Here is a 13,879-nt window from a genome sequence, read left to right on the forward strand (position 1 = left end):
ATTCACACCAGAGATCTCCTATTAACTGAGCAGTTGTAACTAAATATCAAATTTTCCTAGACTATCAATAGGATTTTTTAGAAATTCACAACATTTGTATGAAATACAGTTAAATTCAACTTTAGAGTTAAATGCATGATTAACCCACAATATAATAAATATAATACTGAGTCTTGATTGTGAACACGAGGCCTGGAGTGTCTGTGGTTTACAAACAAGCGCAACCCCAACTGATACCAACACAAAGACCTAATCTGTACCGATGAGCAGAAGGTCACAGGCCAGCTGCCCCTTTTGACAGTGTGCTGAAGGCTTCATTCCTCTTCATGTCCCAGATGGGATCTTTCTGTCAGCTTCACACCTTTGGCACCTTTTGAGAGCTCCCTGCCTAACAGCTTCTCTTTGGGTGGTTTGAAGGCCTCTATGAAATAGTCACTAGATCTGCTGTGTTCCTTAATGGGGTTTTTGGAGAATGACGGTGGCAATGAAATCTCAGACTGTCCTGCTGTTTTAGAATGAAAAGCTCTAATTGTTGGGAAGCCATTATTGTCCTACCTTAGTGCAGGGCCCCTCCCTCTTCATCACCATTAGGGTAATTGCATAATTCCCACAATTCCCGGTTCTCTTTCTGCATCCTATAAGAGGAAAGATAACAGTCTATGAACAGATAATGTGAGACAGATCAGGGATGGGCAGTCACAGGTACCAGATACTAATAATAATAGCTATTGTTTATTTATTTATCTACTGGTGTTTATTTATTCAATTCACAGGCATTATTATTTAGATTTAAGCCCAAATCATTATATCGGTAAACATGCCTATGAGGGCTGATTTTGATGTATTAGTAGAATATTTATTTTAATTTAATAATATTTGGTGCCACTTTAAAACACGCCATTGATATTATGTTAGCATATAGCTGTAAATAACAGTAAGTGACCAGCATACATCATTTGGCTTTTTATATTTTATAGAAGCAGCCATTAGTATAGTATAAAGAATCTGCACTTCTGGGTTTGCTGGTTGTACCACTGAGAAAAGGCAAGTAACTGAAATCGCTTCAGAAAGACACTGGGGTAGGAAAGATGATTAAATCTGAGCAAAGACAGAGATCAGCTAAACAAATGCTTCATGTTTATATTCAAGAAGTTTTCATTTACGATGTGATATTAATTGGTATTAAAATCTGAATACATACTCCTCTCATAAAGAGACGTTCAGCTTGGACACACTCTGCATGTAAGTTTGTATACTTTTAAAAAGAAATAAAATGATTTTTACTATTTTAATGAAAAGAAATCAGTTCATATCCATTTAAAAAAGAAACAGCTTTTCAACAGACAACGATAAAAAAAAAAAAAACGTAATTATATTAGGGAAAAAAAGTTTAACTATTCCTGCAGATAAATACACATTTTCTCAACACAGAGGTATAAAGTAATATCATGAAAATATGTATTTCCACTGAATCCCTTTTAGGATTTTATGGTCCAGCCGGACATTACTGAATTGATCTTTTGGTCTTTTTACGGCTCAAGCTGTAGGGGGCGCCGTGACCTCACTTAGTTGGGCCGGATTGAGGATCTAACAGAATGAATGTGAGAAATATAAATGAAAGCATTTCAGAATGATCAGTGAGAGACAGAGCAGTGCCTCTGTGTCCAGAAAATCTTCTTTGCCTTCACAGCCGTGCTTTTGAAAAAAATATAATGCACAGCTTTTCGTGCAATACCACTGACTTGATGTTGTGGAAGTAATTGACCCAACAAAAACATTTGCTGAAATTTAACTCCATGCAAAATGTTGACCATATTACAAGTTTAAAAATTCACTCAATGAAAAGAATTGTTTTTCTTTGCAGAGGACGTCCACAATGGCATTGGACAACATGCCCAACTCTACAGTGTTTACTCTGTCTGAGATCAACGCCAGCAGGGAAAGCAGATACGTTTTCTTCTGCATAACGTTTCTTTACTACCTTGTCATCATCGCTGTAAACCTGATAATAATTGTCACAGTCGCCCTGAGGAAGCCGCTCCATGAGCCCATGTACATGTTTCTCTGTAACCTCTGTCTCAACGGACTGTTTGGAACCTCGGGGTTCTACCCTAGATTCCTCTATGATCTACTTTCTGACGTCCATGAAATCTCACGGCCTGGGTGTTTCGTTCAGATTTTTGTGATTTACTCTGCTGTCCTGTGTGACTTTTCCACATTAACAATGATGTCTTATGACAGGTCTGTGGCCATATGCAGGCCGTTGGAGTATCACACAGTCATGACGGGGGGGACCGTCTTTAAACTGACTATGTTCTCATGGATAGCCCCCATGTTTTGCATGTCCATTTTGGTTACTATGAGCTCTAGACAAATTCTGTGTGGATCACACATTGAGAAGCTCTACTGCGAGAACTGGGCTATTGTTAAAATGTCTTGTTTCTCAACTACATTGTATAATGTTCTTTCCTACACTGTAATACTAACGTACGCGGGACATTCACTTTTAATTATGTTTTCGTATGTAAAACTTATCAAAACCAGCTTGAAATCCTCAGAGAATCGAAAAAAAATAATGCAGACGTGTACTCCACATTTACTGTCGTTAATTAACGTGACAGTGGCCTTTCTGTTTGATACAATGTTCAGTCGATACGGATCCAAAGATTTCCCACAGGGCTTACGCCACTTCCTGGCGTTAGAGTTTCTCATAGTACCTCCTCTTCTCAATCCTTTGATTTATGGCCTGCAATTGAGTAAGGTCCGGAATGAGGTCTTGAAATACATTAAAAGTAGCACTGTAAAGTTTTAATTGTTCAAAAGATGCCTTGGAGCCAGCATCTGATTTTTAAGCCCACAGCCTTTCTGACCTCATGTGCTGTGAATGTCGACTTTTTTTCTCTCTTCATTTGCTGACTGATGAAATTGCAGTTATTGCATCAACAGGATCGTTTACAGGATCTTCAGACTCCCTGTGCTTAGTCCCATTTCTCAAACTGTATGGTTGCTAAAATATCGTAGCTAAATAAAAACATATGGGGCTTGTTCCGATTCATTCAGGGCCTCTGCCCCGAATACCCCAGCCTTGTGATATAGTTTTATATCCCTGTTTTTAATCAGTATAATTAGCCTGAGGACACTTTGGTAGGCACATTTTTCCCTTAACTCCAGTGCTTAAGTTGTAAATCAGGCAATTCCGGAACATGAAGGCACATGTGAGCAGGGGGTGGGGGGGGGGGGGTAGCAAGGTGGGACGCATGATAAAACATATTGTGCATTTTTAAGAATAAATCTAAACTAATAAAGGACATGACACTGCAAGAAAATGTATCTGAAAAGTACAATGCATGCTATTTTTTATATTTAATTTTATTATATTCCTGCAGGATCTGGCACAAGTAAAGCCCTGTATATCTCCGTCTGGTCTTGTGTTTGTAAGGCATTCTTGACCAGCTACTTTTCACAGGACTGAAAATACTTCTTCATCACTTGTTATCCAGCCTCCCCCACTGAAAAAATGTTTCATATACACATCTTTCAGCGCATGTGTACACAGATTCCCGCTTACATCATGTGACTAAACTTCCCAGCTGACTTTGGCGGCCTGTTGCACACACCTGTGATTCAGCCCCTAGATTTAACTACATAGCCTCAACACAGCTGGGTCCCTCACATGCAAAGAAATTGCTGTTTCTCTACATCGAGTGATTCTGTTCACATTTCAGTTAGCACCATTTCATGGAGCTGCCGGCCCTTCTTGCCATTTCCCAGATGGTCTGCTTTCTGGTGAGGAACTTTACGGAGGGCATCACCCAGGCAGACAACGTGGAAAAGCCCCTTTTTAACTGTACAAAATCTACAACCAGGCCTTAGGGAAGTTACTGAACCGTGTAGATATAAATTCTAGAATATATTGAGAGTTTCTAGGAAAGTGAAACAAAAAGAAAACTTAAATAATTCAGGTAAATTATTTCAACCCAATAATTGAGGCCTTCATCTGCCACGTCCTGACCTGTGAGAAGATGCTCCAGCAGCTTCTCCTCAGGGTCCCTTCAGTGAAGCTCAAAGCCACAGTCATGTCAGAAGGGAGGTCATTACATTACAGGGTCTCCCCGAGGTCCACCAAGGTTAGCTCACTCCATCCTCCCAGTCAGACCCACAGAGGACTTCATTTGTGTGTCTTGTCCTTTTGGTCTCCTGGGTAAATGGTTTTAAATTGGTTTCCAGGGGATGTAGGGAATCTGATGGACTAATGACCTAACAGCTAATGGCTAATGGTCTGATTAACATGTTTATGAACTTGAACCTCTCCCATCACCCATAGGGTTTGTAGGCCATGGGTGTCAAGAGAATCTCATTGTTATTGGTGCTTAATTAAAGAAGATACAATACATGACAAGGTCAGGCACACATGGTTGCACCTAGAAAATTACATCATTTTGTATCTAATGAATAGTTTGCTCATTTATGTTAGGGCCTGTATGGATTTCTACATTACAAACTACTACACTGCTAAGTGTGGGACTGCAATGAACTGGCATTGCTCTGTATTGTCAGACACTGGATCATGACTGGGTTCTGGTAGCCATAGATGAATGCTGTTTATCCGAATATTATTGTGGGCTGGAGGGTCATTGCTGTCTGCAGTACAAAGGGGCTGTACTTAGCATGCAGAATATTGGGTCGACATCTACCTGGGTTTGGCAGCTGTGTAGTACAGAGAATTTGGGTACAGGGAAGGGTCCAGCTTTGGTGGAAATCAGGAGCGAATAGTTAATAATTATTTGTGCGGGTGAACATTTTCCACTCAGAACCAAAAGAAAACTTTCATAATAACCTACTGAAAAGATTTATTCCATCTGGCTTCATTAAACAAAACCTCTAAATGATTCATTATCCATTTTTTTGATTCCAGTCTGACTCCATAACTTTGTCTCTGTCCTCAGTAAAGTAACAGAAAGTGCACTTTAGGGACACCTTGGAGTGCGAGGCCTTGGTGGACACCGTATGCATAATGCAGAGTCACAAGGCCAGCGGGCATTGAGTCAAAGGCCCCCCCAGCTGGGAAAATGACACAGCAGTCAGAATCCCCACCGGGGACAGAAATCCTCAACAGCTGTGACTGAAATGTAACAGACATTTTTAGTAAAATACAAACTTATCCTGGTCATGGAGGCCCTGGAGACAGAGACTGCCCCAGACAGCACAGGGCACAAGGCTGGGGTACACCACTGATGGGATGCTAGACCATCACTGGACTCTCTACATGTTTTCAGACTGTAAGCATACAGCAGGCTAAGTGGTATCTCTAGATTGTCCATTGTCACACACACACACACACACACCAACAGACACTACAGGGGTCTTTCTGTCAGCTTCACACCTTTGGCACCTTTCGAGAACTCCCTGCCTAATAGCTTCTCTTTTGGATGGTTTGAAACTATGAAATAGTCACCAGATCTGCTGTGTTCCTTAATGGGGTTTTTGGAGAATGACGGTGGCAATGAAATCTCAGACTGTCCTGTTGTTTTAGAATGAATAGTTCTACTTGTTGGGAAGCCATTATTTTCCTACCTTAGTGCAGGGCCCCTCCCTCTTCATCACCATAATTCCCATAATTCCCAGTTGCCTTTCTCCCTCCTATAAGAGGGACGATAAAATTCAATGAACATTTATTTTCAGAAAGATCAGGGATGGGCAGTAACAGGTACCATACATTATAGTTTTATATATGTATTTATTTATTCATTCATTTACTTTGTAAACATTAGGCTACTTATATTTATGCTGAAAACATGTTTGTAAAATTCCATATGAATACTGGGTTTCATATATTCCTTCAATGTTTCATAATAATTTTAATTAAAAAAAATGTGGTACCAGTTTGAAACATTAATGCTTTAGTATTATTTAATAAGTAAGTAAGTGACCAACATACATCATTTGGCTTTTTATATTTTATAGAAGCAGCCATTAGTCTGGACTTCTGGGTTTGCTGGTTGTACCACTGAGAAAAAGGCAAGTAACTGAAATCGCTTCAGAAAGACACTGGGGTAGGAAAGATGATTAAATCTGAGTAAAGATAGAGGTCAGCTAAACAAGTGCTTCATGTTTATATTCAAGACGTTTTCATTTACGATGTGATATTAATTGGTATTAAAATCTGAAGACATAATCCTCTGCTAAAGACACGTTGAACTTGGACACAGCCTGACAATGCATGTAAGTCTGTGTACATTCAGAAAGAAGTGAGGAATTTTAGTTCATATCCATTTAAAAAGAGGAATTGCTTCTCACCAAGAAACAGTTAAGAAATAAGTAACAAAAAGGTAAATATATAAGCAAGTATGTTAAATAATTTCTGCAAAACACATACTTCAGTAACATGCAGCTTACAGTAGGTAAAATCATGAAAAAGATGTATTTGCATTGAATCACCTTTGGGATTTCATGGGCCAGGCGGCTATTAGTGATCTTTCAGTCCTTTCATTGTTCAAGCTGTAGGGGGGCGATGTGCCCTCATTCAGCAGGGTCAAAATAAGGATCTAACCACTGAGTGCTAATGTTTGGGCCGACTGTCCTGAAATTAACCATAAACTAAAAAAGACAACCCAGCTGTGCCTTTAGATCTTATTTGTAGGACCAAGAATGAGGACCTCAAGCTTTAGAGCAGGGGTCTCCAACTCCGGTCCTGGAGAGCTACTATCCAGTAGGTTTTCTATCCTACTTGGCTTCTGATGAGCCACACCTGGTCCTGGTATTTATCCGAGAACAGGTGTGGCTCATCAGAAGCCAGGTAAGATTGAAAACCAACTGGATAGTAGCTCTCCAGAACCGGAGTTGGAGACCCCTGCTTTAGAGGAACCTGAAAGGAACCAGACATAGGCAGGTATGGGGGTGCTTCCATGTAGAGATGTCAGGGCTCCAATCTCTCCTTCCCAAGGGCTGTACTGTGTGCAGGATTTAGTTCCAGCCCTTATCAAGGAGTCTAAAGCACTTCACAGAGTGGATCACGGTTTTACTCTGAATGTGAGAAAAATGATTGAAAACACTTCAGAAGCAAATGTAGAAGACAGAGCAGTGCCCACATATATACATACTGTAGATGAATCTTCAAAATTATTTTAACTTGTTAAAATTGATTAATGATGTGGAACCAACTGATCTAACAAAGACATTGAACCTCACGTCCATACAAAATCTTCACATTTTTAAAAGGTTAACAATAAACCCCGTGAAACTAATTGTTTTTCTTTGCAGACGATGCCCACATTGCCCCTGGAGGTCATGCCCAACTCTACAGTGTTTACTCTGTCTGGGATCAACGCCAGCAGGGAGAGCAGATACGTTTTCTTCTGCATAACGTTTCTTTACTACCTTGTCATCATCGCTGTAAACCTGATAATAATTGTCACAGTCGCCCTGAGGAAGCCGCTCCACGAGCCCATGTACGTGTTTCTCTGTAACCTCTGTCTCAACGGACTGTATGGGACGTCGGGGTTCTACCCCAAGTTCCTGTATGATCTGCTCTCTGACGTCCAAGAAATCTCACGGTCAGGATGTTTTGTTCAGGTGTTTGTGATTTACTCTGCTGTCCTGTGTGACTTTTCCACGTTAACAGTGATGTCTTATGACAGGTCTGTGGCCATATGCAGGCCGTTGGAGTATCACACAGTCATGACGGGGGGGACCGTCTTTAAACTGACTATGTTCTCATGGATAGCCCCCATGTTTTGCATGTCCATTTTGGTTACTATGAGCTCTAGACAAATTCTGTGTGGATCACACATTGAGAAGCTCTACTGCGAGAACTGGGCTATTGTTAAAATGTCTTGTTTCTCAACTACATTGTATAATGTTCTTTCCTACACTGTAATACTAACGTACGCGGGACATTCACTTTTAATTATGTTTTCGTATGTAAAACTTATCAAAACCAGCTTGAAATCCTCAGAGAATCGAAAAAAAATAATGCAGACGTGTACTCCACATTTACTGTCGTTAATTAACGTGACAGTGGCCTTTCTGTTTGATACAATGTTCAGTCGATACGGATCCAAAGATTTCCCACAGGGCTTACGCCACTTCCTGGCGTTAGAGTTTCTCATAGTACCTCCTCTTCTCAATCCTTTGATTTATGGCCTGCAATTGAGTAAGGTCCGGAATGAGGTCTTGAAATACATTAAAAGTAGCACTGTAAAGTTTTAATTGTTCAAAAGATGCCTTGGAGCCAGCATCTGATTTTTAAGCCCACAGCCTTTCTGACCTCATGTGCTGTGAATGTCGACTTTTTTTCTCTCTTCATTTGCTGACTGATGAAATTGCAGTTATTGCATCAACAGGATCGTTTACAGGATCTTCAGACTCCCTGTGCTTAGTCCCATTTCTCAAACTGTATGGTTGCTAAAATATCGTAGCTAAATAAAAACATATGGGGCTTGTTCCGATTCATTCAGGGCCTCTGCCCCGAATACCCCAGCCTTGTGATATAGTTTTATATCCCTGTTTTTAATCAGTATAATTAGCCTGAGGACACTTTGGTAGGCACATTTTTCCCTTAACTCCAGTGCTTAAGTTGTAAATCAGGCAATTCCGGAACATGAAGGCACATGTGAGCAGGGGGTGGGGGGGGGGGGGTAGCAAGGTGGGACGCATGATAAAACATATTGTGCATTTTTAAGAATAAATCTAAACTAATAAAGGACATGACACTGCAAGAAAATGTATCTGAAAAGTACAATGCATGCTATTTTTTATATTTAATTTTATTATATTCCTGCAGGATCTGGCACAAGTAAAGCCCTGTATATCTCCGTCTGGTCTTGTGTTTGTAAGGCATTCTTGACCAGCTACTTTTCACAGGACTGAAAATACTTCTTCATCACTTGTTATCCAGCCTCCCCCACTGAAAAAATGTTTCATATACACATCTTTCAGCGCATGTGTACACAGATTCCCGCTTACATCATGTGACTAAACTTCCCAGCTGACTTTGGCGGCCTGTTGCACACACCTGTGATTCAGCCCCTAGATTTAACTACATAGCCTCAACACAGCTGGGTCCCTCACATGCAAAGAAATTGCTGTTTCTCTACATCGAGTGATTCTGTTCACATTTCAGTTAGCACCATTTCATGGAGCTGCCGGCCCTTCTTGCCATTTCCCAGATGGTCTGCTTTCTGGTGAGGAACTTTACGGAGGGCATCACCCAGGCAGACAACGTGGAAAAGCCCCTTTTTAACTGTACAAAATCTACAACCAGGCCTTAGGGAAGTTACTGAACCGTGTAGATATAAATTCTAGAATATATTGAGAGTTTCTAGGAAAGTGAAACAAAAAGAAAACTTAAATAATTCAGGTAAATTATTTCAACCCAATAATTGAGGCCTTCATCTGCCACGTCCTGACCTGTGAGAAGATGCTCCAGCAGCTTCTCCTCAGGGTCCCTTCAGTGAAGCTCAAAGCCACAGTCATGTCAGAAGGGAGGTCATTACATTACAGGGTCTCCCCGAGGTCCACCAAGGTTAGCTCACTCCATCCTCCCAGTCAGACCCACAGAGGACTTCATTTGTGTGTCTTGTCCTTTTGGTCTCCTGGGTAAATGGTTTTAAATTGGTTTCCAGGGGATGTAGGGAATCTGATGGACTAATGACCTAACAGCTAATGGCTAATGGTCTGATTAACATGTTTATGAACTTGAACCTCTCCCATCACCCATAGGGTTTGTAGGCCATGGGTGTCAAGAGAATCTCATTGTTATTGGTGCTTAATTAAAGAAGATACAATACATGACAAGGTCAGGCACACATGGTTGCACCTAGAAAATTACATCATTTTGTATCTAATGAATAGTTTGCTCATTTATGTTAGGGCCTGTATGGATTTCTACATTACAAACTACTACACTGCTAAGTGTGGGACTGCAATGAACTGGCATTGCTCTGTATTGTCAGACACTGGATCATGACTGGGTTCTGGTAGCCATAGATGAATGCTGTTTATCCGAATATTATTGTGGGCTGGAGGGTCATTGCTGTCTGCAGTACAAAGGGGCTGTACTTAGCATGCAGAATATTGGGTCGACATCTACCTGGGTTTGGCAGCTGTGTAGTACAGAGAATTTGGGTACAGGGAAGGGTCCAGCTTTGGTGGAAATCAGGAGCGAATAGTTAATAATTATTTGTGCGGGTGAACATTTTCCACTCAGAACCAAAAGAAAACTTTCATAATAACCTACTGAAAAGATTTATTCCATCTGGCTTCATTAAACAAAACCTCTAAATGATTCATTATCCATTTTTTTGATTCCAGTCTGACTCCATAACTTTGTCTCTGTCCTCAGTAAAGTAACAGAAAGTGCACTTTAGGGACACCTTGGAGTGCGAGGCCTTGGTGGACACCGTATGCATAATGCAGAGTCACAAGGCCAGCGGGCATTGAGTCAAAGGCCCCCCCAGCTGGGAAAATGACACAGCAGTCAGAATCCCCACCGGGGACAGAAATCCTCAACAGCTGTGACTGAAATGTAACAGACATTTTTAGTAAAATACAAACTTATCCTGGTCATGGAGGCCCTGGAGACAGAGACTGCCCCAGACAGCACAGGGCACAAGGCTGGGGTACACCACTGATGGGATGCTAGACCATCACTGGACTCTCTACATGTTTTCAGACTGTAAGCATACAGCAGGCTAAGTGGTATCTCTAGATTGTCCATTGTCACACACACACACACACACACCAACAGACACTACAGGGGTCTTTCTGTCAGCTTCACACCTTTGGCACCTTTCGAGAACTCCCTGCCTAATAGCTTCTCTTTTGGATGGTTTGAAACTATGAAATAGTCACCAGATCTGCTGTGTTCCTTAATGGGGTTTTTGGAGAATGACGGTGGCAATGAAATCTCAGACTGTCCTGTTGTTTTAGAATGAATAGTTCTACTTGTTGGGAAGCCATTATTTTCCTACCTTAGTGCAGGGCCCCTCCCTCTTCATCACCATAATTCCCATAATTCCCAGTTGCCTTTCTCCCTCCTATAAGAGGGACGATAAAATTCAATGAACATTTATTTTCAGAAAGATCAGGGATGGGCAGTAACAGGTACCATACATTATAGTTTTATATATGTATTTATTTATTCATTCATTTACTTTGTAAACATTAGGCTACTTATATTTATGCTGAAAACATGTTTGTAAAATTCCATATGAATACTGGGTTTCATATATTCCTTCAATGTTTCATAATAATTTTAATTAAAAAAAATGTGGTACCAGTTTGAAACATTAATGCTTTAGTATTATTTAATAAGTAAGTAAGTGACCAACATACATCATTTGGCTTTTTATATTTTATAGAAGCAGCCATTAGTCTGGACTTCTGGGTTTGCTGGTTGTACCACTGAGAAAAAGGCAAGTAACTGAAATCGCTTCAGAAAGACACTGGGGTAGGAAAGATGATTAAATCTGAGTAAAGATAGAGGTCAGCTAAACAAGTGCTTCATGTTTATATTCAAGACGTTTTCATTTACGATGTGATATTAATTGGTATTAAAATCTGAAGACATAATCCTCTGCTAAAGACACGTTGAACTTGGACACAGCCTGACAATGCATGTAAGTCTGTGTACATTCAGAAAGAAGTGAGGAATTTTAGTTCATATCCATTTAAAAAGAGGAATTGCTTCTCACCAAGAAACAGTTAAGAAATAAGTAACAAAAAGGTAAATATATAAGCAAGTATGTTAAATAATTTCTGCAAAACACATACTTCAGTAACATGCAGCTTACAGTAGGTAAAATCATGAAAAAGATGTATTTGCATTGAATCACCTTTGGGATTTCATGGGCCAGGCGGCTATTAGTGATCTTTCAGTCCTTTCATTGTTCAAGCTGTAGGGGGGCGATGTGCCCTCATTCAGCAGGGTCAAAATAAGGATCTAACCACTGAGTGCTAATGTTTGGGCCGACTGTCCTGAAATTAACCATAAACTAAAAAAGACAACCCAGCTGTGCCTTTAGATCTTATTTGTAGGACCAAGAATGAGGACCTCAAGCTTTAGAGCAGGGGTCTCCAACTCCGGTCCTGGAGAGCTACTATCCAGTAGGTTTTCTATCCTACTTGGCTTCTGATGAGCCACACCTGGTCCTGGTATTTATCCGAGAACAGGTGTGGCTCATCAGAAGCCAGGTAAGATTGAAAACCAACTGGATAGTAGCTCTCCAGAACCGGAGTTGGAGACCCCTGCTTTAGAGGAACCTGAAAGGAACCAGACATAGGCAGGTATGGGGGTGCTTCCATGTAGAGATGTCAGGGCTCCAATCTCTCCTTCCCAAGGGCTGTACTGTGTGCAGGATTTAGTTCCAGCCCTTATCAAGGAGTCTAAAGCACTTCACAGAGTGGATCACGGTTTTACTCTGAATGTGAGAAAAATGATTGAAAACACTTCAGAAGCAAATGTAGAAGACAGAGCAGTGCCCACATATATACATACTGTAGATGAATCTTCAAAATTATTTTAACTTGTTAAAATTGATTAATGATGTGGAACCAACTGATCTAACAAAGACATTGAACCTCACGTCCATACAAAATCTTCACATTTTTAAAAGGTTAACAATAAACCCCGTGAAACTAATTGTTTTTCTTTGCAGACGATGCCCACATTGCCCCTGGAGGTCATGCCCAACTCTACAGTGTTTACTCTGTCTGGGATCAACGCCAGCAGGGAGAGCAGATACGTTTTCTTCTGCATAACGTTTCTTTACTACCTTGTCATCATCGCTGTAAACCTGATAATAATTGTCACAGTCGCCCTGAGGAAGCCGCTCCACGAGCCCATGTACGTGTTTCTCTGTAACCTCTGTCTCAACGGACTGTATGGGACGTCGGGGTTCTACCCCAAGTTCCTGTATGATCTGCTCTCTGACGTCCAAGAAATCTCACGGTCAGGATGTTTTGTTCAGGTGTTTGTGATTTACTCTGCTGTCCTGTGTGACTTTTCCACGTTAACAGTGATGTCTTATGACAGGTCTGTGGCCATATGCAGGCCGTTGGAGTATCACACAGTCATGACGGGGGGGACCGTCTTTAAACTGACGGCATTTTCATGGTTTCTTCCTATTTTTATTATGTTTGTTATAATTGTCCTGAGCTCTGGTGTAACTCTTTGTGGATCACACATTGAGAAGCTCTACTGTGAAAATTGGGCTATTGTTAAAATGTCTTGCTCTTCAAATTTAGCAAGTGATGTGTTAGGGTATTCGGGATTAGTTACATATTTGGGACATTTTTTGTTCATTCTTTTTTCATATGTTAAACTGTTCAGAACCAGCTTGAAGTCAGCAGAGATCCGCAGTAAATTTGTTCAGACGTGTACTCCACATTTACTGTCATTGATCAACGTGTTTGTGGCCTTGCTGTTCGATACAATGTACAGTCGGTACGGATCCAGAGATTTTCCACAGGGCTTACGGCACTTCCTGGCATTAGAGTTCCAGATTGTACCTCCTCTCTTCAATCCCCTCATTTACGGTCTGAAACTGAATAAGGTCCGAAATGAGGTCTTGAGGTTTGTGAAAAGTAACGCCATAAAGTTTTAATGGTTCACAAGAAACCTTCGAGCTGGTATCAGATTTTTTTAAGCCAATCATCTCCCTCAGCCTTTCTGACATCATGTGTACTTCCTGTGAATGTCTACTTTTATTCTCTCTTCATTTACTGACCAATGAAATTGCAGCTACTGCATGTGAAGATTCTTATCTCTTAGTTCTACATCCCTGTTTTTAATCAATATAATAAAACTGATGAAAACCTTCCACTTCAGGGGAAGCAGATTTAACCCTGATTTTACGTCTCCTTCACTGCATCTTCTCTT

General features: G+C 40.7%; 3 protein-coding genes across 3 annotated transcripts; all 3 read left to right on the top strand.

Annotated features, from left to right (window-relative positions):
• The first annotated feature begins 1,876 nt into the window (after window positions 1-1,876).
• On the top strand, window positions 1,877-2,812 carry LOC140579211 (olfactory receptor 52D1-like). The gene has a single exon (XM_072701613.1). It carries the CDS (start codon window positions 1,877-1,879, stop codon window positions 2,810-2,812), a length of 936 nt encoding a protein of 311 aa, XP_072557714.1.
• A 3,991-nt stretch (window positions 2,813-6,803) lies between these two features.
• LOC140579212 (olfactory receptor 11H6-like) lies at window positions 6,804-8,208 on the top strand. The gene is made up of 2 exons (XM_072701614.1): window positions 6,804-6,889; window positions 7,261-8,208. The coding sequence occupies exon 2, from the start codon at window positions 7,264-7,266 to the stop codon at window positions 8,206-8,208; it is 945 nt and encodes a 314-aa protein (XP_072557715.1). The 5' UTR covers window positions 6,804-6,889; window positions 7,261-7,263.
• Window positions 8,209-12,199: 3,991 nt separating this feature from the next.
• LOC140579213 (olfactory receptor 1D5-like) lies at window positions 12,200-13,604 on the top strand. The gene is made up of 2 exons (XM_072701615.1): window positions 12,200-12,285; window positions 12,657-13,604. The coding sequence occupies exon 2, from the start codon at window positions 12,660-12,662 to the stop codon at window positions 13,602-13,604; it is 945 nt and encodes a 314-aa protein (XP_072557716.1). The 5' UTR covers window positions 12,200-12,285; window positions 12,657-12,659.
• The last annotated feature ends 275 nt before the right edge of the window (window positions 13,605-13,879 follow it).

Source organism: Paramormyrops kingsleyae, chromosome 17 (genome assembly GCF_048594095.1).
Source record: "Paramormyrops kingsleyae isolate MSU_618 chromosome 17, PKINGS_0.4, whole genome shotgun sequence".
Classification (NCBI taxonomy): domain Eukaryota; kingdom Metazoa; phylum Chordata; class Actinopteri; order Osteoglossiformes; family Mormyridae; genus Paramormyrops; species Paramormyrops kingsleyae.